The 26,884-nt window shown below is 39.7% G+C and overlaps 1 protein-coding gene across 2 annotated transcripts in view; it reads left to right on the plus strand.

Annotated features, from left to right (window-relative positions):
* Positions 1 to 17,900: 17,900 nt before the first annotated feature.
* LOC102396422 (transient receptor potential cation channel subfamily C member 4 associated protein) overlaps positions 17,901 to 26,884 on the plus strand; it is a 69,602-nt gene continuing 60,618 nt past the window's right edge. Inside the window, exon 1 of one of the 2 annotated variants that reach the window (XM_025263593.3) lies at positions 17,901 to 18,108. In XM_025263593.3, the coding sequence (XP_025119378.1) occupies positions 17,941 to 18,108 (168 nt within the window). In that variant the 5' untranslated portion in view covers positions 17,901 to 17,940. The remainder of the gene's footprint in view (positions 18,109 to 26,884) is intronic. The other variant, XM_025263591.3, reaches the window with a different exon arrangement.

The following is a 26,884-nucleotide window of genomic DNA, read 5'->3' on the forward strand; positions in this document are numbered from 1 at the left end:
TTCATTCAAAGATAGGGTGTACAACTAAAAACAACTGCTAATCTAGTTTTTCTCTTATGGTTGGAGAAATAGCTGAACATAAAGTTAGCCAGCTTCAAAGACCCCAGGGCTTGATACTTGAATCTCCCTTCCTTTCAAGGTTCCCATTTTCTGGGGAGTGTTGTAAATATATTTGTTAGTCCTTTTTGGGGGGCGGGTGGAGAGATTTTCATTTTTTATTTTTTAATTGAAGTATAGTTGACTTACAACATTCTATAAATTCCATAGGGCTTATATAATATAGAACTATATAAAAACTATACTGTATGTAGAATGTAGTAAATAGATACTTTTATACATTACAAAATGATCATCACAAAAAGCCTAGTTACCGCCTGTCACCATACTAAGTTATTATAGTATTACTGACTATATTCCTTGTGCTGTATATTACATCCCCATGACTTACTTATAACTGGAATTTTGTACCTCTTAATTTCTGTCATCTGTTTTAGTCTCCCCCCCACCCTACCTCCCCCATGGCAACCACCAGTTTGTTCTCCATGTCTATGAGTCTGTTTCTGTTTTGTTATATTTGTTCATTTGTTTTTAGGTTCCACATATAAGTGAAATCACATGGTATTTGTCTTTTTCTGACTTATTTCATTTAGCATAATACTGTCTAGGTCCATTCATATTTTTACAAAGGGCAAGATTTTATTCTTTTGTGTGACTAATATTCATATACACACACACACACACACACACACACATACACCACATCTTCTTTATCCATTTGTCTGTTGATGGACATTTAGGTTGCTTCCGTATCTTGACTATTCTAAATAATGCTGCATTGAGTATAGGCATGCATATCAGCATGTATATATCTTTTCAAATTAGCATTTTTGTTTTCTTCAAATAAATACCCAGAAATGGAATTGCTAGACCTTAAGGGAGTTCTATTTTGAATTTTTTGAGAAATCTTTCATACTGTTTTCCACAGTGGCTACATCAATTTACATTCCCACCAACAGTATACAGGGGTTTCCTTTTCATCACAGCCTCGCCCACATTTATTTGTTGTCTTTTTGATGATAGCCATTCTGACAGGTATGAGGGAATATCTCATTGTTTTGATTTGCATTTCCTGATGATTAGTGATGCTGAGCATCTTTTCATGTGTTTGTGTATTATCTGTATGTCTTCTTTAGAAAAATGCCTATTTATGACTTCTGTCTATCTTTTAATTGGGTTGTTTTCTTGATGTTGAGTTGATGTTGGATAATTAATCTCTTATCAGATATATTATTTGCAAATATCTTCTCCCATTCAGTAGACAGCCTTTTCATTTTGTTGATAGTTTCCTTCTCTGTACAAAAGCTTTTTAGTTTGATGTAATCCCCCCTTTTTTGCTTTTGTTTCCCTTGCCTGAGACATATCCAAAAAAATATTGTTAAAACCAATATCAAAGAGCATACTGTGTTTTCTTCTAGGAGTTTTATGGTTTCTAGTCTTATGTTTATATGGTATGATAAAGTTCACTTATTATTTCTAATAGTTTTTTGGTGGTGTCTTTATAATTTTCTATAAATAGATTTTATATCATGTCATCAATGAACAGTGACAGTTTTACTTCTTTTCCAACTTGTATTCCTTTTGTTTGGTTGTCTGATTGCTGTGGCTAGAACTTCTGATACTATGTTGAATAAAAGTGGCGAGAGTGGGCATCCTTGCCTTTTTCCTTATCTTAGAGGAAATGCTTTCAGCTTTTCATCATTGAGTATGATATTGATGGTAGATTTGTCATATATGATCTTTATTATGTTGAGATATGTTCTATCTATACCCACTTTAAGAGTCTTTGTCATAAGTGGATGTTGAATTTTTTTTGATAGGCAAGAAATAGACTTATTAATATAGGACCCTATGATGGATACAAATAGGCAGGCAAGAGGGCTCTACCCCAAGAACTAAGTGGGCCACATTTTTATAATCAAAGAAGTGGGGAGAGGGAGAAGACCACCTTATTCCTTTTCCTTTGTAAAGATGTTTTAGGAAAATGATGCACAAGAGGGTGGTCCTGTCCTAGGTCTCAGGTAAGTTCCTGGGACAGACCACCAATTGAGGTCCTTGGCTTCACACAGGAAAGAATTCAAGAGCGAGCCATAGTAAAGTGAAAGAGATAGATACACACTCTACAGACAGGATACAGTCCCTCTCAAAAGACGAGAGAAGCCCTGGGAGAAATACGCCCCACAGATAGATTGTGGGCAGTCTTAGAAAGTGAGAGCAGCCAGATAGGTGTTGAATTTTGTCAAACACTTTTCCTGCATCTATTGAGATCATCATATGGTTCTATTTTTCAGTTTGTTAATATGTGTATCACACTGATTTATGGATATTGAGCCATTTCTGGGATAAATTCCACTTCATTGTGGTGTATGAACTTTTAGTAAGACCTGACTGAAAGCTGGGGAATGACAGCATCTAGAAACTAACAGCTTCCATTAGCTGTGGCTGCTCATAGAACCAGAACCCACCCCACTCATTATTCAGAGCTTTTTTGTGGCCAAGGCTAACTCACCCCCACACTCTGGGATACCCTTGATCATCAGTCAACATACTGGATTCTAGACCAGAGAGAAGAAGCAAAGTCCTTTCCTAAATCTTATGCTCTTCCCCAATTTACAGAGTGGCATTTTTAAAATTAAAGTATAGTTGATTTACAATTTTATACTATTTAGGTGTACAACAGAGTGATTTAATATTTTTAGGAGTACCACATAATGATTTGATATTTTTATACATCACAAAGTGATCACCAAAGAAAATTGTGTTTTCCAGGAATTTATTAGCATAAAGTTGTTTTTTCTTATCCCTGATACTACTTACCTATGCCCTGATTAGTCTTGCCAGAGATTTTAAGTTTTATTATTCGTTTTTCAAGAACAAACTTTTGACTTGGTTGTTACTGTTAATTGTTATATTTATTTTCTACTATCCTAATGTTGGCTTTTATTATTTTCTTTTTTAAAAATTCGTTCACATTTTATTACTAATCAGGTACTTTATTTTTCATTGAAATGTAATTTACAGTATGATACTAGTTTCAAGTGTACAGCAGTGATTCAGTATTTTTTATTGTTTTCTTCCTCCTACTTTCTTTGAGTGATTCTGATGAGGTTGTCTATCACGGTGGCATAACCTCGTGTGAGGGTATCTTCCATTTGCTCCTCTGGAGGTCTGCTCCACCTTCTCCCCCCCGTGAGGGTGGACTGTTCTCTACTCTTGTGGTCCTGTATGAACTACACCAATGGGTTCACTTTTTCTCTGGCTTCTACTTGGGTTCAGTCAGTGGGGTGTCTGGCCAGGAGATTGGCGAAAGGAAGTAGAATGAGGTCATGATATTTATTCCCACGGTTTTCTTCCAGCGGGGGTGCTTCAGGCTAGCTAGTCTCTCAGTTGAAGGTCACTATTTCTCTCAACTTCTTTTCAGGTGATGGTAACCTTTCCGTTCCCTTATTCTTTCAGGCTAGCTATGGTAATGGCTATGCTAGTATTAGCCCCAGATTACTACGCTATCCCTTGAGGTTCTCTTATACTCTGCCCAAATACCTTTGTAAATAGTCTTTTTACTAAACCCTCCTCTCATCCTTCTAATTTGAGTGAGCTGTATGTTTCTTCTCAGGTGTCTAACTGTTATATCTAGAGACCATTCCGACTGGTACATGTTTTTAATTTAAAGTCTAAAGTTAATTGTTCTTTTTATACCTCTCCCAAATAAGAGAAAAGCATTAGATTAACAAGGTTGCAGGATATAAGATCAATATACAAAAATCGATTTACTTCTGTACATTTGCAATTAATATAGAAATGAAATTAAACATCTCTACTTATAACAGCATAAAAAAATTATTTGGGAGTAAATTTAACAAAAATACAAGAAGATTTGTACACTGAAAACTATAAAACATTGTTAAAAGTTTAAAGACCTAAGTAAAGGGATAATATTTCCATCTTCATGGGTTAAAAGACATAATGTTGTTAAGATGGCATTTGTACCAAAATTAGTCTACAGATTCAATGGAATCTCTATCAAAACTCAGTTGCCTTTTTTAGAGAATTGGACAAGCTGATCTTAAAAGTCATATAGAAAGTCATGGGACCCGGAATAGTCAATACAATCTTAAAAAAGAACAAAGCTGGAGGATTCACTCATAATGATTTTAAAACTTACTACAAATAATAATAATCAAGAAAGTATGGTGCTGGCATAAGGGTAGACATATAAATTAATGGAATAGAACTGAGAATGCAGAAATAAACCTTCATGGTCAATTGATTTTTGAAAAAGGTGCCAAGGCAATCCAGTGGGGAACATTTTTAACAAATTATGCTGGCACAACTGGATATCTACTTGCATAAGAAAGATTTTGTACTACTATTTAATACCATATAAAAAACTAACTCTGTGAATCAAAGGCCTAAATAGGAGCTAAAACTGTAAAAATCTTTGGAGAAAACATACATTTTTGTGACCTTGGATTAGGCAGTGGCTTCTTAGAAGACACCTTAAAGCACATGTAAACAAAGAAAAACAGATAAATTGGATTTTCTAAAAATTAAAAACTCTGTGCTTCAAAGGACACTATAAAATGAAAAGACAGCCTACAGAATGGGAGAAAATATTTGCAAATCAAATAGTTGGTGAGGGTTTCATATCCGGAATATATAAAGAACTTTTACAACTCAACAGTAAAGACAATACAATGAAAAAATGGGCAAAGGAGATAGACGTTTCTCCAAAGAAGTATACAGATGGCCAACAAGCACATGAAAAGATATTTAACATCATTAGTCATTAAGGAAATGCAAATCGAAACCACAATAAGATACCACTTCATGCCCACTAGGACACGGTGCCTTAGTCTATTTGGGCTGCTATAACAAGTTACCACCAACTAATTTGAAGTTAGTTATGAATGAAAGTGTGGGAGAATTTTTCATTTTTGGTAACATTGCCATAACTTTCAACTGAGTTTTGGTTAGGAATTTGCAGTGTGGTTTTTTCAGACGGTTCATAATCAGGAATATCTTGAACGTGTGAAAAATGTAGCATTTTTACTGAAATAGTTCAAATTGTCCTTAAATGGACTGTTTTCATGCTACAAAAATTGAGAATGAGAAGGTGAAAATATAGGAAGAATGAATAGTGATATTGGGAAAAGTACTTAATGTTAGCAGACAATGGCTTTATTTGTGCCTCATTAAGAAGAAAGGGTAGGGACTTGCGTGGTGGCTCAGTGGTAAACAATCCACTTGCCAGCACAGGAGACGCGGGTTGGATCCCTGGTCTGAGAAGATCCCACATGCCTTGGAGCAATTAAACCTGTGTGCCACAACTGTGCTCTGAAGCCCAGAAACTGCAACTACTGAGTCCTTGCGCCACAACCACTGAAGCCCGCATGCCCTAGAGCTGGCGCTCCACAAGAGAGGCCCCTGCAATAAGAAGCGCTCGCACCACATCTAGAGAGCAGCCCCAGCTCTCTGCAGCTGGAGAAAGCCCACACATCAGGGAAGACCCAAGACAGCCAGAAAAAGGGTAAGTTTAGTAAGACAGCATTTTAAAAATATGACTTTATCAAATGTACAAAACCAAAAGTGACATATACTAATGCATTATTTGTAATGATACTCTTGCCAATGAAAGCATTAATAAGCCAGCAATATTAAAAAGATGCATTGGAGAAGGAAATGGCAACCCACTCCAGTGTTCTTGCCTGGAGAATCCCAGGGACGGGGGAGCCTGGTAGGCTGCCGTCTATGGGGTCGCACAGAGTCGGACACAACTGAAGTGACTTAGTAGTAGTAGTAGTAAAAAGATACTTGGAAACATGACATGCTGAATCAGTCCCTTGAATATTTTCAAAAAAAGAAAAGTATATATAATGTGATGGGACAGATTTTTCTGTACCATGATGTAGCTATCAATGAGAAATCCTTATTATCATTGTATTGGATTGTATATTCGGTGCCAAAAGGGAAAACTGCTTACAAGGCTCCTGAAAAAATAAGAAACTGTTCTTCTGGCATATATATATTTTGCTTTTGTTTTTCTTCCAGTTTTATTGAGATATAAATTGACACACAGCACTGTATAATGATTTGATTAACATAACATGATGAAATGATTTTCACAGTAAGTTTAGTGAACATGAATCATCTCATATAGATACAAAATTAAAGAAATAGAAAAAAATATTTCCTTATGATGAGAACCCTTATGATTTATTCTCTTAACTTTCATATATATAGCAGTGTTAATTATATTTATTATGTTGTACATTACATCCCTAGTATCTATTTATCTTATAACTGAAAGTTTATACCTCTTGACTACTTTCATCCAATTCCCAGCCCCCTCCCCCTGCCTCTAGTAACCATAAATCTGATCTCTTTTTCTGAGTTTCTTTTTGAAGTACAATTGACCTGTGTACACTGTGTTAGTTCCTGTTACACAACATAGTAATTCGGTATTTCTAGACATTGCAAAATGATTACCTCAATAAGTCTAGTTACAGTCTGTCCCTGTAAAAGACATTACATAATTATTTATTTTATTAAAAAACTTATTTTGGCCTTGCTGCACAGCATGCAGGCTCTTAGTTCCTGGACCAGGGATTGAACCCACGTCTCCTGCATTTGAAGCACAAGGTCTTAACCACTGGACTGCTCGGGAAGTCCCCATATTTATCGACTATATTCCCCACACTGGACATTTCATACCCGTGACTCATTTCTTTTGTAACTTGAATTCTGTAACTCTTAATCTCCTTCATCTCTTTCCTCCCCCAACCCCTGACTCCCTTCCCCTCTGCAACCACCTGTTTGTTCTCTGCATCTCACTCTGTTTCTGTTTTGTTATGTTCCTTTGTTTTGGTTTTTAGATTCCACATATAATTGGCACCCCACTCCAGTACTCTTGCCTGGAAAATCCCATGGACGGGGGAGCCTGGTGGGCTGCTGTCCATGGGGTCACTAAGAGTCGGACATGACTGAGTGACTCCCCTTTCACTTTTCACTTTCATGCATTGGAGAAGGAAATGGCAACCCACTCCAGTGTTCTTGCCTGGAGAATCCCAGGGACGGGGGAGCCTGGTGGGCTGCCGCCTATGGGGTTGCACAGAGTCAGACACGACTGAAGTGACTTAGCAGCAGCAGCATAAGTAAAATCATAGAGCATTTTTCTTTCTCTGACTTACTTCACTTAGCATAATACCTTCTAGGTTCATCCAAGTTATCACAAATGGCACTATTTCATTCTTTTTTGTGGCTGGGTAATATATATTTATACCACATACTCTATCCATTCAGCTATTGATGGGCACTTAGGTTGCTTCTGTATCTTGGCTGTTGTAAATAATGCTGCAGTGATCACAAGAGTGCATATCTTTTTAATTAGTGTTTTTTTTCTCTTTGGATAAATACCCAGGAGTGAAACTACTGAACTGTATGGTAGTTCTATCTTTAACTTTTTTGAGGAATCTCTATACTGTTTTCTATAGTGGCTGCATCAACTCACATTTCCACCAATAATGCAAAAGGGTTCTCTTTTCTCCACATCCTCACCTACATTTGTTATCTGTTGTCTTTTTGATAATAGCTGTCTGACAGGTGAGAGGTGATATCTCATTGTGGTTTTGATTTGCGTTTCCCTGTTGATCAGTGATGTTGAGCATCTTTTCATGTGCCTGTTGGCCATCTGTATGTCTTCTTTGGAAAAATGTCTATCTGGATCCTCTGCCCATTTTTTAATTGGGTTACTTAGGTTTTGTTTTGTTTTTGATGTTAAGCTGTATGAATTCTTTGTCTCTTTTGGATATTAACCTCTTATTGGATATGAAATTTGCAAATACCTTCTCTCACTCAGTAGGTAGCCTTTTCGTTTTGTTGATGGTTTCCTTCCCTGTGCTAAAGGTTTTTAGTCTTCTGGTATATTTTTTGGTGTGTACTGTTTTTATGGTAAATCAATAAACATACGTCTTAGCAATAATATGATTTCTCCTTGAATCTTTGCAGAATTTTAGAAGTAGTGTTAATTATGGTATTGATTTTGTGATCCAACTTGAGAAAGACAAGTTGGGTATTGCACAATGCTTAGTTTATGCCTGAGATGAGTGGTAAGGCCATTTTAAGGAAGGTCTTGTTATGTATTTAGTTATTCTCCTCACACAAAACTGGATTAAAAATGTCTACAAAATTGACAAGTGCAATTTTGGTCAATATAAATTAGTCTGGAAAAAGTAAAATATGACAAAGGCATTTTTAAAATGTTAGGAGCATCTGAAAACAATGTTATTTGGCATAGTCTTATAGGTTGTAAATCTTTGGAAAACAAATTTTGCTGAAATTCATGTGTATGTTGGGCAGAAACAGTGGAAGTTGTTCATTTTATTAAAGGAAGTCAACAGAATAGCTAATTTTTGGAAAAAAATTCTTCAGGGATTAGAGGGGACCTACCACTTATTTTATCTTATCAGAGTTAGTTGGTGGTCTTAAGGGAAAGTCCAAAGTACATTACAAGAATACAAGAATAAAATTCCTATTTTTCTAGCCAAAAAGCAATCTCATTTGGAAAATCTTTTCAAAGTTGTTTTTTTGGAATAACAATGTTGGCCTATTTGACTGATATATTTTTTAACATTCTTAGTGAATTAAATTAGAAAGTTCTTAGGAAACCCAGTCCAATTCAAGCCTATCCAAGCATTTCAAATGATATTACTGCAATGGCAAGCAAAATTTCAATATATTAGGTTTGGTGCAAAAGTAATTGTGGTTTTGCACTGTTGAACTTTGCTGTTTGCTATTAGAACACATTCTTAAATGTGGTTATGTTATACATCATTTTAATTGCATTTCTCACTTTATGTTTTTTTTGCTAATGACATTACTTACTGTTTATTTTATATTTATTTTGGACTATAGACATGATGTTAGACAAAAAGCAAATTTGAGCGATCTTTTTTATTTGAGTTCAAAATGGGTCATAAAGCGGTGGAGACAACTAGCTACATCAGCAATGGATTTGGCCCAGAAACTGCTAACAAATGTACAATGCAGTGGTGGTTCAAGAAGTTTTGCAAAGGAGACAAGAGCCTTAAAGCTGAGGAGCGTAGTGGCCGGTCGTTGGAAATTGAGAACGACCAACTGACAGCAACCATTGAAGCTGTTCCTCGTTATAATGATTTAAAATTCACGGTCCGAAACTGCAATTACTTCTGTACCAACCTAATACATGCCACTGGTTCCATGGTTTTCAAGTGTGGCCCATGGTCCAGAAGCAGGAGCATCACCAGAGAACTTGTTACAAATGTAAACCCATGGGCTCCACCCCAGAACTTCTGATTCAGAAAAGGGAGGGCCAGCAGTATGTGTTTGAACAAGCCTTCCAGCTGATTGCCAGGTGGCGCTAGTGGTAAAGGACCTGCCTACCAATACAGGAGAGGTAAGAGACGCGAGTTTGATCCCTGATTTGGGAAGATCCTCTGGAGGAGGAAACGGCAACCCACTCCAGTATCCTTGTCTGGAGAATCCCATGGACAGAAGAGCCTGGCAGGCTACAGCGCATAGGGTCACAAAGAAGTGGACACAACTGAAGCAACTTTGCATGCTCAACTTGACCAGGTGATTCTGCTGTAAGCTCACGTTTCAGAACCAGGGTATTTGATGTCCCCATCATTGCTGCAAGAAATCGATGAAACCTTATTAATGAAAGGAGCTCAAATGAAATGAAATAAACTTAGAGGTTTTCATTGCCCCTTATCTCTTATTGTTGGTATTAATGTTATGCTGGGCTCACAATAACAGTTGGGGAATATTACTTCTTTATCTGGCTTTTGGAAGAAATTATATATTACTGGTATTATTTCTTCCTTAAAAGGTTGGTAGATTTCATAGCCATTTGGGACTGAATTTGTGTGTGTGGTGGGGGGGGGAGGTTTTTAAATTATAGATTCAATTTCTTTAATAGTTATGGGATTATTCCAATTTTCTACTACTTGTGTCCATTTAGGTATAGATTTTTTTCCTAGAAATTTTATTCCATCTAAATTTTCAAATGTCTAGGCATAAAATTGTAATTATATCCTCTTAAGAGTTTCTGAATGCTGAAGAATCTCAATTTTTGACACTAATTCCTGGTGGGAATCTATTGTTTTCTTCATAGGGGCTCTTCTAATTTGATTGATTGCTTTCTAGGATTGCAGCACAACAGTCAGTCTGGGACTTCTTTTCCTTGTACTGAAGCTTTAAAAAAACAAACAGAAAAATGATGGTTATATAAGATGTAAATATTGGAGAAACATGAGATATGGGTGTAAGGGTGTTAGTACTATTCTTGGAACTCTTGTAAATCTAAAATTATTCCAAATTAAAAAAATTTTTTTAAAGAACAAAAAAATGGTATTAATCATCCACTATTCGTCATTTCACTCAAGGACTTTGGGCTGTGTTTGAGACTCGAATTCACCAGAAGTCAAAGTTGTCCCCTGTCAAGAAGTACGGAAAAGACTCAGAGGCAGTGGCTTTTACTTAGATTTTTTTTCTTTCTTTTCAAAAGAGCCTTTTTTTTTTTCTTTCCAAAACGGAGTTTCAGAAAGGGATAATTATACAATTGCAGGAAATAAGGTTTTGAATGTCTTTTGAACTATATGTATGGTAGGAGGAGGGGAAGTAATCTTGTTACTTTATCCTTCTGTCAGATACAGTCTACCAGGAAGTTGAAAGAAACCACGAGAACTAAGTATAGAACAATACTAAAAATGTTGGTGAGCAAGGGTTAGGTTGTGAGAGTCTGACCAGAAATGCTTCCAGAGTTCTGCAAAGAGTAGGAACTTAGTCTTAAAGAAAATGTGGGATTTGCAGGAGTTGGGTCTTCTCATCCTTAGTAGGACAGGAGGTCTCTAAGGATCCAAGTCTGCCTGGAACATGGAAGGGATGTGGAAGAATGGTGGGAATCAGGGTGCGGTGTGTGTGTTACTCAGTTGTGTCAGACTCTTTGGAAGAATGATGGGAATCAGGGGTGTGTGTCTATGTGTGTGTTACTTGCTCAGTTGTGTCTGACTCTTTGCAACCCCATGGACTGCAGCCCACCAGGCTCCCCTGTCCATGGAACTCTCCAAGCAAGAATAATGGAGTGGGTTGCTATTTCCTTATCTTCCCAACCCAGGGATGGAACCCGGGTCTCCCGCATTGCAGGCAGATTCTTTACCAGCTGAGCCACAAGGGAAGCCCCTTTGACAACAGAGGAAAGGTTAATTACTATCATCCTAGGGAAAAGGTTGGGCTTCCCAAGTGGCTCAGTGGTAAAGAATCCACCTGCCAATGCAGGAGATGTGGGTTTGATCTATAGGTTGCAAAGATCCCCTGGGGAAGAAAATGGCAACCCACTCCTGTATTCTTGCCTGGGAAATCCCATAGACAGAGGAGCCTGGCAGGCTACAATCCACCGGGTCTCAAAGAGTCAGACATGACTTAGCAATTAAAACAACAAGTTGGTGGGGGGAATAAGATAGCTTCAGTCTTGAGGCCACATATTACTTATTAATTACAAAAGGAAAAAATGTACCTTTCCAATAAGACACTTGGCAAATACCACTTAGGCCAAGGGATCAACCTTGGCATCATTAATAATGGGATAAATTTATATTATTTCATCCTGATGTGAAACAGTCAGAAAGATACCATCAACTATATAGTATTATTGCTAGAAAATCTGAACCCTAATCTAATCAAGAAATTCAGGTAGTAGGGCATTCAGCAAAATTGGCCCAGACCCTTAAAAACTGTCAGTATCATGAAGACAGAACAGATGAAAGGACACTTAGACATTAAAAGACACTAAAGAGACATGATATTCAAAAACAAGGCATGATCCTTGATTGAATCCTGTTGGGGGGGTGGGGGGGAAGACTCTATAGGACATCTTGGGGGCAATTGCAGACAATTGAATAGAAGGTGATATTATATAACATTAAATTTCTTAGATGTGATGGTGTCATAGTTATTAGAAGCAGGTCCGTATTCTTGGGAGATAATATGCTAAAGTATTGAGGTATAGTATCATGATATCTGTAATTTACTTTCAAATGGTTTGGGAACAAATTTGATGTTTATGTGTGTGTGTGTATATATATATATATGCAGATAGAGAAAAATAAAGATAAAATAATGTTAAAATGGATGAGTTTAAGCAAGGATATCTAAGTATTCATAGTATTATTCTTTCAACTTTTCTGAAGATTTGAAAATTTCCCCAAAAAAACTGGAGGGAAAATAAAATATTGCAAATAAACTGCTTGGCCAATGGTAAATGCCCCCCCGCCCCGAAAAAGAAAAGGGTGGGTCTTACATAAGCATATAAGCTCCATGAGGGCAGAGACTTTGTTTCTTTTATTTAGCACTGTATCCCGAGCGCCTGGCAAGTGAAACCGTACCCAACAAACATTTTTGAAACAAATCCTTGAAAAGTTGTACATTAGAAATGTAATGTGTAAAATATAATCATTGGAAATAACAGCAAAGGATGATATATGAACAGCTGTTTCTATGGTCTGAATATAATTGTGCCAGTTGCTTTGATTAAAATGACTTTTCTATGTTGAAAAATTTAAAAAATTGCCCCAGAAAATCCATCTGCCCAGTTGAGTAACTCATTTATAAGAAGTTATAGTCTCTGAGTAGTATCAGCATGTTTGGTTAAACCATTTGGGATTAATATGGGGGGAAAATTAGCCTATTAAGAAGCTTCAGTTTTTCTAACTGTGACCCCAGTATCAATAACCTCAGATATGCAGATGACACCACCCTTATGGCAGAAAGTGAAGAGGAACTCAAAAGCCTCTTGATGAAAGTGAAAGTGGAGAGTGAAAAAGTTGGCTTAAAGCTCAACATTCAGAAAACGAAGATCATGGCATCCGGTCCCACCACTTCATGGGAAATAGATGGGGAAACAGTGGAAACAGTGTCAGACTTTATTTTTCTGGGCTCCAAAATCACTACAGATAGTGACTGCAGCCATGAAATTAAAAGACGCTTACTCCTTGGAAGGAAAGTTATGACCAACCTAGATAGCATATTCAAAAGCAGAGACATTACTTTGCCAACAAAGGTCCATCTAGTCAAGGCTATGGTTTTTCCTGTGGTCATGTATGGATGTGAGAGTTGGACTGTGAAGAAGGCTGAGCACCGAAGAACTGATGCTTTTGAACTGTGGTGTTGGAGAAGACTCTTGAGAGTCCCTTGGACTGGAAGGAGATCCAACCAGTCCATTCTGAAGGAGATCAGCCCTGGGATTTCTTTGGAGGGAATGATGCTGAAGCTGAAACTCCAGTACTTTGGCCACCTCATGCGAACAGTTGATTCATTGGAAAAGACCCTGATGCTGGGAGGGATTGGGGGCAGGAGGAGAAGGGGACGACAGAGTTCGAGATGGCTGGATGGCATCACTGATTCGATGGACGTGAGTCTGAGTGAACTCTGGGAGTTGGTGATGGACAGGGAGGCCTGGCGTGCTGTGATTCATGGGGTCGCAAAGAGTCGGACACAACTGAGCGACTGATCTGATCTGATCTGAGGCTCTTTTGGGAGGGGTCCTACGCCCTCTGGTGGTGAAAGACACTCATTTGGTTTCTATGGAAAAGGCCGGCAGAAAAGAGATGAAGTGGGAGTGCCTTTACCCTGAGGCTTCTGGAAACCTGGGGATTCAATCCCTGGGTTGGGAAGATTCCCCTGGAGGAGGAAACGACAACACACTCCAGTACTCTTGCCTGGAAAATTTCCATGGACTAAGGAGCCTGGTAGGCTACAGTTTATGGGGTTCTCAAAGAGTTTGACATGACTGAGCAACTTTACTTTAACTTTCTGGAAACCTATCTCATTTCCTAGTTGGTAGTGACCTTGGGACTGAACTTGAAGTGATCATTTTTGACTCAGTGAATAGACAGATTTGGGGAATGCCTGGGCCAGGATGGGCTGAGGAACGTACAAATTTAGGAATGGACAGTGACATTTGTGGTTGGGTGTTCACATTTGTGAACATTCTCCAGTGTTCTTGCCTGGAGAATCCCAGGGATGGGGGAGCCTGGTGGGTTGCCGTCTATGGTGCTGCACAGAGTCAGACACAACTGAAGTGACTTAGCAGCAGCAGCAGCACAGCTGAGATGGGAAGACTTGCCTCCAGCATGATGAGTGCCAAGGGAAACCTGAAGGGCCATTTGAACTGTAAGATCTGTCAGGATCCTGTCTCCCAGTTGTGACAAAGATGAGAGAGTATAGTCCACCATACCTATTGGGTTGTTTGGTTTTCCTTGATTTTTGTAGGTGTTAACGCATCTGTTCATTAATTTACTGAGCCAATAAGTCAGGAAGAAACAGTTAGAACTGGACATGGAACAACAGACTGGTTCCAAATAGGAAAAGGACTATGTCAAGGCTGTATATTGTCACCCTACTTATTTAACTTCTATGCAGAGTACATCATGAGAAAAGCTGGGCTAGAGAAAGCACAGGAGAAGGCAATGGCACCCCACTCCAGTACTCTTGCCTGGAAAATCCCATGGATGGAGGAGCCTGGTAGGCTGCAGTCCATGGGGTCCCTAGGAGTCGGACATGACTGAGCGACTTCACTTTCACTTTTCACTTTCAGGCATTGGAAAAGGAAATGGCAACCCACTCCAGTGTTCTTGCCTGCAGAATCTCAGGGACAGGGGAGCCTGGTGGGCTACCGTCTCTGGGGTCGCACAGAGTCGGACACGACTGAAGTGACTTAGCAGCAGCAGAGGAAGCACAAGCTGGAATCAAGATTGCTGGGAGAAAAATCAATAACCTCAGATATGCAGATGACACCACCCTTATGGCAGAAAGTGAAGAAGAACTAAAGAGCCTCTTGATAAAATTGAAAGAGGAGAGTGAAAAAGTTGGCTTAAAGCTCAACATTCAGAAAACTAAGATCATGGCATCCGGTCCCATCACTTCGTGGCAAATAGATGGGGAAACAGTGGAAATAGTGGCTGACTTTATTTTTCTGGGTTCCAAAATCACTGCAGATGGTGACTGCAGCCATGAAATGAAAAGACGCTTACTCCTTGGAAGGGAAGTTATGAACAACCTAAACAGCATATTAAAAAGCAGAGACATTACTTTGCCAACAAAGTAATGTCTAGTCAAGGCTATGGTTTTTCCAGTAGTCATGTATGGATGTGAGAGTTGGACTATAAAGAAAGCTGAGTGCTGAAGAATTGATGCTTTTGAACTGTGATGTTGGAGAAGACTCTTGAGAGTCCCTTGGACTGCAAGGAGATCCAACCAGTCCATCCTAAAGGAGATCAGTCCTGAGTGTTCATTGGAAGGACTGATGTTGAAGCTGAAACTCCAATACTTTGGCCACCTGATGCGAAGAGCTGACTCATTGGAAAAGACCCTGATGCTGGGAAAGATTGAGGGCAGGAGGAGAAGGGGACGACATAGGATGAGATGGTTGGATGGCATCACTGACTCAATGGACATGGGTTTGGGCGGACTCCGGGAGTTGATGATGGACAGGGAGGCCTGAGGCCTAGTATGCTGTGGTTCATGGGGTCGCAAAGAGTCGGTCACGACTGAGCGAATGAACTGAACTGAATAACGCATCTGTTCATTAATTTACTAAGCCAATAAACATATTTGACCACCTACTATGTGTCAAGTTCTATTCTATGTGCTGGGGATATAAATGCAGCAATGAACAAAGACCCAGATTATCCTCTAGGCAGGGGGAGGGGTGCAGAAAGAAAACCATGTTAGGTCAAACAAAGCAGGTAATAAGATGGAGAGCGTAAAGTAAGGAGTGTGAGTGCTGTTTTTATATGGATGGTAGGGAAGGTCTCTCCTTGAATGGAAACCTGGAGCATGAGAAAGCAAGCCATTCAGAAAGCTTCCTGGGGATGAGAAGTTTTGGCTGAGAGCACACTGTAAGTTCCTCACACATTCTGGATACTGACTGTTTCCCAGAATATTCCTTGCCTTTTATGGTTGTTTATGCTGTCTTATGGGGCTTCCCTGGTGGCTCAGACAGTAAAGAATCTGCCTGCAATGCAGGAGACCTGAGTTCAATCCCCGGGTTCGGAAGATCCCCTGGAGAAGGAAATGGCAACCCACTCCAGTATTCTTGCCTGGAGAATCCCATGGACAGAGGAGCCTGGCAGGCTACAGTCCAAAGGGTTGAAAAGAGTTGGACAGGAATGAGCAACTAACACTACAGTGTCTTATACAGAAGGCTTTAATGTTGCTATGGTCAAACTTGTCAATCTTTTCCTCTTCATGACTTCTGGGTTTTATGATTGAGAAGAACTTTCCTACTCCCAAATCATAAAAGTAGTCCCATAGATTCACTTCTACTGTTTTTATACTTTGATTTTTAACATATATAATTTACATATCATAAATTTATGAGGTATAATTTACATACAATAAAACTCACCCACTTTGAGTCTAATGATTTGTAGCCAACTTATGGTTGTGTAACCATTAGCACAATCCAGCTTTAAAACTGTACTTTGATTTTGTTACATACTGCTTTTAGTATGTCTGAGATTCATTTTAGCTTTTGGTGTAAAGTTCAACACCTAACTTTTTTTTTTTTCTTTCCCCAGTGATTTGAAATGTCTCCCTTACCACATGTTAAATTTCCATGTATACCGGAATCTGATCTTGATCTCTTTGTTTCAGGGGTCACAAATAGGGTTTTATTTGGCCCTTGGGGTTTTCAAAATTGGATAATTTCACATAAAAATTCAGACTTTTGGCCTTTCTGGAAAAAACCAGACAGTTTAGCAACAACCCGCTGGAGGCGAGTAGAGCCCACTCCCTGCAGATGGGAATGAGGACGATGACCACAATCCCAGTTTACCAGAAACAGCCTCTTTATATGCCTACTGTCCTGTTGTAATTAATAGCACTTTTTCATTCTTAAAAATGTTCTGGTTTGGGCAATAAATTATGAGTTACAATCTCCACCATTCCTTATTGCACTACACCCACCATTCCTCTTTCATTTATGTTATTAATACAAGACCCCCTCCCAGAATGAAAAAAGGCAAGGAGACACCACGATCCTACCACAGAAGTTTGCCAAGAGCATGATTATGTGGGCTCAGAGTAGAGTAAGAACATACTGGTGGGGAGAAATCAGGTCAAGTTTCCTCTGACAGTGAATATGATGTCACAATTTACCAACCATTTTCCCTTCCATTATTTCATTTAACTTCACAGTAACCTACCAAGTTACACAACTTACCCTACTGTGCGTCTGAGTAGGGATGTGCTGTCTTCCCCTGTAACTCGCATTCCAAAACAGAGACCTAGTTATCTTCTCTGCTCACCACTGCTTTTCCAGGGACCTCTCGGTGCTGGGCGCAGAGCTGGCTCCAAGGAACTATGTATTGGCTGAATAGGCCCCCAGGAACTACCGATTGAATGAACTCGGGAAAATGAAGCTCAGGGAGGTCCGTGGCGAGTCTCAGCAGAAAGCAGCAGGTGGGAATCAGAACAGGCGGCCTGATTCCTGGTCTGGAACCCAAGATCTTTTCCTAGTCATTTGACTGTAACCTCCCCAAATTGGCAAGAAATGGGAGACTGCGCACGCAGGGACTTGTCTTCGACCTCGAGGGACCTCAGCGAAATGCTGGACCGAGGGGCCAGAAGGACAAGTGGCGCAAGAAACCACTCATTGCTCTCTCTCATCTGCCCGCTTGCGAACAAGACTACATTTCCCGGCAGCCCCCGCGGCACGCACAGCCCCTGCCACGCGGCCTGCGCCTCCGCCGTCGGCCCACTGGGGGCGCTGCGGCGACCCCTCTGCCGCCCCGTAGAAATCTCCGCGGCCCCGGGGCCGCTTGCTTCCTGTTTGTAGGACGAGGAGACATGGCGGCTGCGCCGGCGGCTGCTGGGTCTGGGGCCGGCCGAGGGCGACGGGCGGCGGCAACGGTGGCGGCCTGGGGCGGATGGGGCGGCCGGCCGCGGCCGGGTAACATTCTGCTGCAGCTGCGGCAGGGCCAGCTGACCGGCCGGGGCCTGGCCCGGGCCGTGCAGGTATGAAGCCGGCCCGGAGGGGCGGGGCGGGGTGGACCGGGCGGGAGCTGGCGGGGGGCCGGGGAAGAGGCCTTCCAGGCCGCCGCAGTACGGGCCTGACCCCTCTTGGCCGGTCGCTGGGCCTCTCTGTAGGCTGTCCCGACGCTGTCAGCCGCGGCGGAGCAGTGGGCAGCGGCAGGCTAGAGGCTCCGGGTTAGGGGCCGAGCCGGGCTGGGCTGCATCGGGCACTGATGGCGTGTACGAGTCCTGGGCCCAGCTCCTGGATCCTCCCTTCCTTGCGCCACGTCTGCACGTCTGGGGGACCCTGGGCGAGTTGGCTTTAGCCTCTACGGGCCGCGAGTTTCTCCGCGATGAACTGGGCGGTGGGTCATCATTGCAGCCACCAAACGGTTCCCCAGTCATCATAAATGTCATTCTCTCGGAGAGGCCTTTCCTTGACATAACCCCTCCCCCCCTTCTAAAGTAGGTCCCCATTGTTATTCAGTTACAGCCCAGAATTCGTTTCGTTCACATTACTTTCTTAGTCTCTAATTACATATTTCTTTGTTGTCTACTCTTTTTCTCGCCTGTATCTTACATTAGGCTGAGCTCCAACGGGTGCAGGGACTGTATCTGTGTTGCGTGTGTAAAGCGTCATGGTTAACAGCTAGGGTTCCGGAGTCAGGCCTGGATTCAGAACCCTGCTGTCTCTTGGTTGGGCAAGTTTACCTTTCTGTGCCTCAGTTTCCTCATTTGTAAAATGAAGATGATAATTAGTAACCAACCTGTTAAGGTGTTGTGAAGATCAAAGACAATTGTGTAAAGCGTTAAATGCGTTTCTGGTGCATAGTAAAAAGCTGAAGGGTAATCAGTTAATATTAATGCAGTACTTGTTATCTAGCTTACGCTACGTGCCTATTAAATGATTAGTTTTGGGGTTTTTTTTTTTTAATGAATGAAGGACAGTGCTTTAGGGTAAATCAGGATGAATAAGACCAAGGTTGCTTGCCCCTTCCCCCTCACCTTGTTCCCAGAACTTACCTTGTAAACACCCCTGTAAAACATTAGCTTAAGTTAAGGACAGCTTTTGCATAAACCAACTTCTAAGTATGTACAGGAAACTAATAAAGTGATTGGTGGAGTGGGAATTGGGAAGATGAGGGAGAGAATGAGAGTGAGATTTTTCGTAGTAACTTAGTTTTGAGCCATTTTAATATTATATGGTTAAAAGGACATATATATATGTGTGTGTGTGTGTGTAGGGTTACAGATGAAGAAGCAGTTCTGGGTGAGCAGTATTTTCCTTGCCATAAGATAACCATAGATGAGCAACTTTTTTCCCTTTGCATTCTTCTCTATCTGCCTTAAGATCCTGGAAATACTTGCTCTGTCCTTTAACCCAAAGACTCTTACTGACCTGAGTAGGTAGGAACGGGCAGAAAGGGAACTTAACTCACCTTTATTGAGTACATACTTTGGATCAAGCATTGTGCAAGTTATACAGTGTCTTTATTTCATTCTCAAGTCTTTTGAATCAAGTGTCAGGACTCATCTCTTAACACCGATGAAGAAACTTAGGCTCAGAAAGATTAGGTAATTTGCTCCTAAGCACTCTTCTTGATAATCTTCTGTGTTCTGAGAGCAATAGAGAGCCACCAAAGTTCTTTAACTTAATGAAGGAAAGAAAATTAAGTTCTTTACATTTATTTGTACCCAATGCTGGATGACTTGGAATGGAAGGAGACTGGAGAAACTCATCGGATAGAAGGTACTGGAATGTTCTTGAGCCCCATTTATAATCTGTGGTAATAATTGATTACCACATTAATTACCACTATTAGTATGGTAATCAAGTTGTATACAGACAGGTGTGGGAGCTATTTCAGAGGTTGAGACTGAGGTTCCTTCCTAAAACTATAGTGAAGATAAAGTGGGGATCTTCATCTTTCAAATGTGTCGCTTCTTAGTAACTTTGTTTGATCTCTTCCTTGTTCCACTCTTTTTCCTCCACCACATTGCAGAGTAAATGATTTCCTCACAGGTATTTCCATGACACAGTGAGTATATTCTCTTATGGCCTGTGGAATACTTGGAAAGACCAGGTTAAAATTTTCTTCTTTGCGTTTTAAACACATAATGAATGTAAAGTTTACCAACTCATTCATTTTTAAGTGTGCAGTCAGTAAGTATTCATATTGTTGTGAAGCAGATCCCCAGAATTTTTTCATCTTGTATATCTGAAACTTGAGCCATTAAACTACTCTTTTTCCCTTCTCACAGCCCCTGGTAACCACCGTTCTTCTACTTCCTGTTTCCATGAATTTGATTACTTTAAATACCTCATATAAGTGGAATCATGCATTGTTTGTCTTTTTGTGCCTGGCATATTTAACTTAGCACAATGTCCTCAAGGTTCATCTGTGTTGTAGCATGTAACAGGACTTCCTTGGCAAAAACCAGATTTTGAAGTAAGATGGACCTGTATTGAACCCTAGTTCTGTCATTTAATGCTAGGTTATATTATATAACCTCTCTTAACCTCAGTTTCGTTATTTCTAAAATGGCAATGGTAACGTCTTCTTAGTGCTATTGGGGGAGGAGTAAGTAGAATAATATATCTAAAAAGCTTGCCCAGTGTATGGCATATAGTAGATGATCAGTAAATAGTTGTTATCAGCTCATGGATCTGAGACTGGGCCTGTTGAAAGACTGTGTTTTATTTTTTTATGTGTCTGCAGAGCCTGAAACAGCACCAGTCATTTGATCCTCAGGACTCAGGAAATTGTTTGACTTGAAATACTGTATCTGAGGGCTTTGGCTTTCTCAGGGCTGTCTCTTTGTATATCCCACACAGTCCCATGGCTTTAAAGAGTTCTGGAGTCAGATTACTTAGATTTGAATCCCAGCTCTGGTACATACTTGCTGTGTGTCTTTGAACAAGTAGTTTAATCTCTTTTTGCCTCAGTTTCTTCATTTATAAAATAGAGATAATCATGGACTCTAGCTTGGTAAGGCTGTGGTAAGGACCAAGAGCATTTATACATGTAAAGCACTTAAAATGGTGTCTAAAATATAGTAGTCATGCTATAAAGATTAGCAAGTATTGTTTTTAGCAAAACTATATTCTGATAGATCCTAAATCTGTATTTCCATCCTGGTTCCCCCCTTTAGCTCCAGTTGGATATATCCAAATACTTTCTCAGCATCTCCACACAGACATCTAATGGGCACCTCAAAAACTTAATATGGCAAATACAGCCCACCAAACCTGATCTTCCTCAAGTCCCAAATGCAACTTGGGAGGAGCCTGGGAGGAGACTCCGGGCTGAATGATTTAAAATGGGCCTATCCTAGTTGGATTTTAGTGTGCCTTATTTTCATCTCTCCCTTTCAATTTGTCCTCTATCAGGTAATAAAATATGCTGGTATGATGCTTTAGTGTTTACAGAGCCTGTCCAGATTTATCAGCACATTTGATCCCTAAAACAAATCAGATCTTACAATCCCTTGCCTAAAACCCTCCAGTGGCATCCCATGGCAGTTGGTATCAAATCCAGTTTCCTTCCCTGCGGTGCACAGGACCCTGCATGGTCAGTGGGAATTGCGGGAAAGGGATAGACTAGGCAAGGCAACTCAACAGGTCATGACCCACCACACCTAGAGATACCACTTCAGTTTGGAAATCTAATGATAGGCTGGCTTATGGCATCCTGTTCTGTTTCCCAAATTCCAGTCATCACTTCTTGGTGATTATTGGTATATCTAACTTCTACCTGAGTGTTATTTACTTCATATGTATCTTTTTAGATTGACCCCTCTTTTTTTTTTTTTTTGATTTTCAGTTGGTACTGCCTCTTTCAGCCTTGTTCTAAGCATTAACATTTGAAACCTAGAGGTTCAAATCAAATACTGTCCTCTTTGCCTGTCAAGGATAATTTGATATTGAAAACCCCCCAGTAGGATAAATTCTTTTAAAAATATGGATAATATTTAAACAGGTTTTTATGTTCACAAACCATAAAATTCACTTTTAATTATATTAAAACATAACAGATCCCATTAAAGTGGATGCAAGCATTCATTGGTTAATATTACCAGAATAATCTAACAATGTCTTTTATCTTCATTAATTAAAGGTATTTAATCTTCATTAATCTTTAAGAAGGCTATTTACTTGCACTTAATTTATTTCGAGGCATTTGATATCTTACACTTAGAACTAAACAAATAAAATATACATTTTATGTTTATGGAATTCAGCATTTAATTATTTAAAAAGAAAAGCACTAAAGACAAAAATAAGTCAAGAAAAACTGTAAATGTCTGGAAGTGTCACATTTACTAAATAGGTTGACAGCTTAGGCAGCATGATGTAAGAGATTATCACTCCTATAAACTGTCAAACCACAAGTACTCCAAGAGAAAAAACCCATACAACACCTGCCAAAAGTTCAGCTTTGAAGATGCCTGGATAGTGGCTCTTTTCATCATACTACTCAGATGTTCACAAGGAAAACAAAATCCAGATGATGATTTTTAAATGAGAGTAAATGCCTTGTAAGACAAACTGGTAGTAGTAAAAGAAATTCCATGTGAAGCTGAATATTTTGATTATGATTTGGAGAATCTCTGGGTATCATGAACCTTGCAAAAAATAACAGCAGTGCCCCCACTTTTCACCCCAAGTTCCACTCTCCCCAGGCAGTCACTGTCCACACTGTGGCTGTTTTCTTTTGCAGGCGAAGAGTCCACAAAACAGGAAAGCCAATATTCTAAATGACATAAGGCTAATACTTGACTGTACAGTTTTAAAGGTTATCTTTTCTCTTCCTCTTGTAGAGGATGAGGGTTTAATTCACAGCACCCTGTGCCATACATTTGGTCTCCATGATTCTCCTAATGTGGTTATGTCAGTTTTGGCCATTGGTATTTTCATTATGATGATAGTGATATAATTGTTTACGGCAGAGCCATATAGTATGCAACAATTATATTCTGTATAATGTATTTTTCTTAGTTAAAAGCTGCCCTTTCTTTCCCTACTTTTTAAATTGAGACCTGAGTATAGTAGAATTCACCCTTTCAGTGTATAGTTCTGTAAGTTTTGACAAACACACATAGTTGTGTGACCACCACTGTAGTTAAGATTCAGCAAGTTCCCCTGTAGTAGTCTGCCCTTCCCCACCACCATCCCTTGGCAGCTGTGCATCTGTTGTCTATCCTGTTATGCTGTTTTACTGACTGTCACAGAAATGGAATCATTCCATATGTAGCCTTTTGAGTCTGGCTTCTTTCACTATAATCATCCTTATAAAATTTGCTTTACTTTTTGTTACAATTTATTACCAAATTCTAAAACTCCTACTTTTTTCTTTTAAAAAGAAATTCTTCTTGGAACCCTCTGGCCTGCTTCAGCTTGGACTAATTACTTGCTAGAATAGCTGTATTGCTGAATTTTTGGGGTTTCCCTTCACCAAATTCAGGACATTTTATTTCTTTTTCTCATGTTTTGGATCCCTGTTTTCTGAATCCTGTGTTCCTTTTTCTTGGAGTACATTCTCTAGTAGCCACCTAAGAAAGCATACATGGGAGGTAACTTTCTTTTAAGTTTGTATGTCTGAAAATGTCTTTTTTTTCTTATACTTGAGTATTTAGTTTAGCTGGGTATATAATTCTAAGTTAGAAGTTATTTTCCTTTAGAGTTTTAATGGCATATTATTCCATTATCTTTAAGCATTTGGTGTAACTGTCGAAAGGTTCTGTTCTCATTCCCCATCCTTTGTGCATGACCTATATTCCCACTCTTTACCTCCTAAGAGCTTTTAGGGTTGTCTCTTTTTCTGGTCTTCTGTAATTTTAGCTATAATATGCATTGATGAAAGTCTGCTTATTCATTATGGGTACACTTTGGTAGATGTACATTAAAATATGTAACAACTAAAATGAAATCATGTCTATCACCTGACTAACCCCTCTGCAAGTGATTGCACTAAGTGTTCTCTTAGGATCTTCCTATTTTTAAAAGACATTTTCTCTCCTTTGAAGTTTGGGCTATGGATGCTTTGGAGAACTTCATAGAATAAGTGAGACGTGAGTTGGTTCTGAAGAATGAGTAGACTTTTAACAGTAGCATAGATATTTCTCAGGAACACCATTGAGAAAGTCCTCATAACTGGCCGTTAGAAGACAGAAGAGAAAGTGAAGTGCTCCTGTGGGAGATCGGTGGGAGACAAGTTTAGATATTTGGGATTAGGGTGGGGAACGTAATATTTATTGAACATCCACAGTATGCCATTGTGCATAGAGTTGGCTTTTTTTTTTTAAGTTTATTGTTAAATATTTGACCTTTAAAAAGCTGTAATAAGTAATACCAGTGTATTGCCACAGTAAACATGTACCCATGGCCAAATTTGAGAAGTTATTAATATATTTAATTCCCCTTTCATGTCAGTCCCTCCCTGCCGGAGATAACATTTGTTTTGAGTAACATATACTCATGTACAAAAGGGAGAAAGTGAGTCTGCCTTACAGATGGCCTGCTGCCACCTCTCCTATCTCCCTCCAGTTCTACTCCCAGATGCAACTCTGGTTATTGATTTCTTGTGGATCCCTCTGTCTAAGCTTAGGAAAGCAAATGTGTCTCTATAGTCTTCCTTACACAAGTGATACTGTACTATACATACTGTTGTGTAGTATGTATACATACTATACGTACTATGTGCTTCTAGCTTTTTTCACTTACAAATGTATTTTAGAGATCCTTGCATAATCACTACATAAGATTATTTTATTTTAGGCATTTACAAAACTTTCTGTGTTGAAATGCACAAAGATAAATGAACAACTCAAAATTATCTACTATGTAGCAAATACTGCATCACCTCTGTACCCCTTACTAACCTCTCTATCTACTCTTCTTCCCCTCAAATGAAATCGCTAGTCTAACTTCTAACTTTGCATTTAGTCATACTAGTTTTTATACTTTATACAAATAGCATCAGGGCTTCACAGGTGGCACAGTGGTAGAGACTCTGCTTGCCAGTCCAGGAGACGCAGGTTCAATCCCTGGGTTGGGAAGATTCCCTGGTGGAGGAAATGGCAACCCACTCCATGCAGAAGAGCCTGGTAGGCTATAGTCCATGGGATCACAAAGAGTTGGACACGCCTGAGCCCACATATGCATATACATACATACATACATACATACATACATACATACATACATAGAATCAAACAGTATGTACTAAGTCTGCCTTCTGCCTTCTTTCAGTCCACATTGTGAGATTCATCCCTGATGACAGGTAAAGATGTAGTTCATTCATTGTCATTGCTGTATAGTATTAAACCACAGTTAATTTGTTGTAATTTTGATGAGTATTTGGGATCTTTCCAGTTTTTGGCGGTTTTGAATAATGCTTATGTGAACATTCTTGTACTTGTCTCTTGAAGCATATCTGTGCAATTTCTTTGGGGTGTATACTTAAACGTAGAATTCCTAGGTTATAGGATATACATAGGTTTAGCATCAGCAGCTAAACAGTTTCCCAAATGGTTGTACTAATTTACAGTCCCACCAGCCGTGTATGTGAGCTCCTGTTCCATGTTTTGACTAACCTGTGGTGTTGCCAGTCTTTTTAATTTTAGTCATTCTAGTGTGTGAGAAGTGGCATCTAATGATTTTAGTTTGTGTTTCCCTCATGACTAGTGACGGAGAAGGCAATGGCACCCCGCTCCAGCACTCTTGCCTGGAAAATCCCAGGGACAGGGGAGCCTGGTAGGCTGCAGTCCATGGGGTCGCGAAGAGTCGGACACAACTGAGTGACTTCACTTTCACTTTTCCCTTTCATGCATTGGAGAAGGAAATGGCAACCCACTCCAGTGTTCTTGCCTGGAGAATCCCAGGGACGGGGGAGCCTGGTGGGAGGCCGTCTATGGGGTCGCACAGAGGCGGACATGGGTGAAGTGACTTAGCAGCAGCAGCAGCAGCATGACAACTAGTGAAGTTAAGCATCTTTTCAGGAGCTTATTGGCCATTTGGACTTTCTGTCTTGTGGATTACCTGTCTAAATCTTTAACATATTTTTCTGATGGGGTTTTTCATTTAAAACAAAGTTCTTTTTATTTGCTGGATATGAGCCCTTTGTAGTTATATTTGGCAGATATCTTCTCTTATTTGGTGGCTTGCCTTGTTAGTCTCTCAAAAGATCTTTTGGTAAACAGAAGTGCTTAATTTTAATACCACTATTTTCCCTTATGGTTAGTGCTTTTTGTATTCTGTTTAATAAATCTTTACCTACTCTAAGGTCATGAAGATACTCTGCTTATCTTCTAGAAGCTTTACTGTTTTGCCTTTGCCATTGAAACATATGTTCCTCTTGGAATTTATTTTTGGGTGTGGTGTGAGCTTTTCCATAGAGATACCGAGTTGACCAGTTGCTTATTGAAAAGTCTTTTTTTGTCCCTCCAGTGCTCTGTAGTGTTTGTTTTCACGTCTGTTTCATGTCTGTTCTGTTCCTCTGATTTGTCCATTTGCCCTTATGCTAATACCAGTTCTCATTTTCTGTAATTTTATGTGTTGATTTTGGTTATAGAATATTGAATCAGAAGAGTAGCTTCTCCTAGTTTTCTTCAAGAATTCCTTGGCTCTTCTTGGTCCTTTGCCATTTCCATATACATTTTTGAATGAATGTGTACATTTTTACAACAGAATTTTGATTGGGTTTGCTTTCAGTCTATCCAATACTGCACACTCATTCTCTCCTTCCCTTACATCTCTTTTTCTCTGACTTAATCTTCC

This window comes from Bubalus bubalis, chromosome 14 (assembly GCF_019923935.1).
Source record: "Bubalus bubalis isolate 160015118507 breed Murrah chromosome 14, NDDB_SH_1, whole genome shotgun sequence".
Lineage (NCBI taxonomy): Eukaryota > Metazoa > Chordata > Mammalia > Artiodactyla > Bovidae > Bubalus > Bubalus bubalis.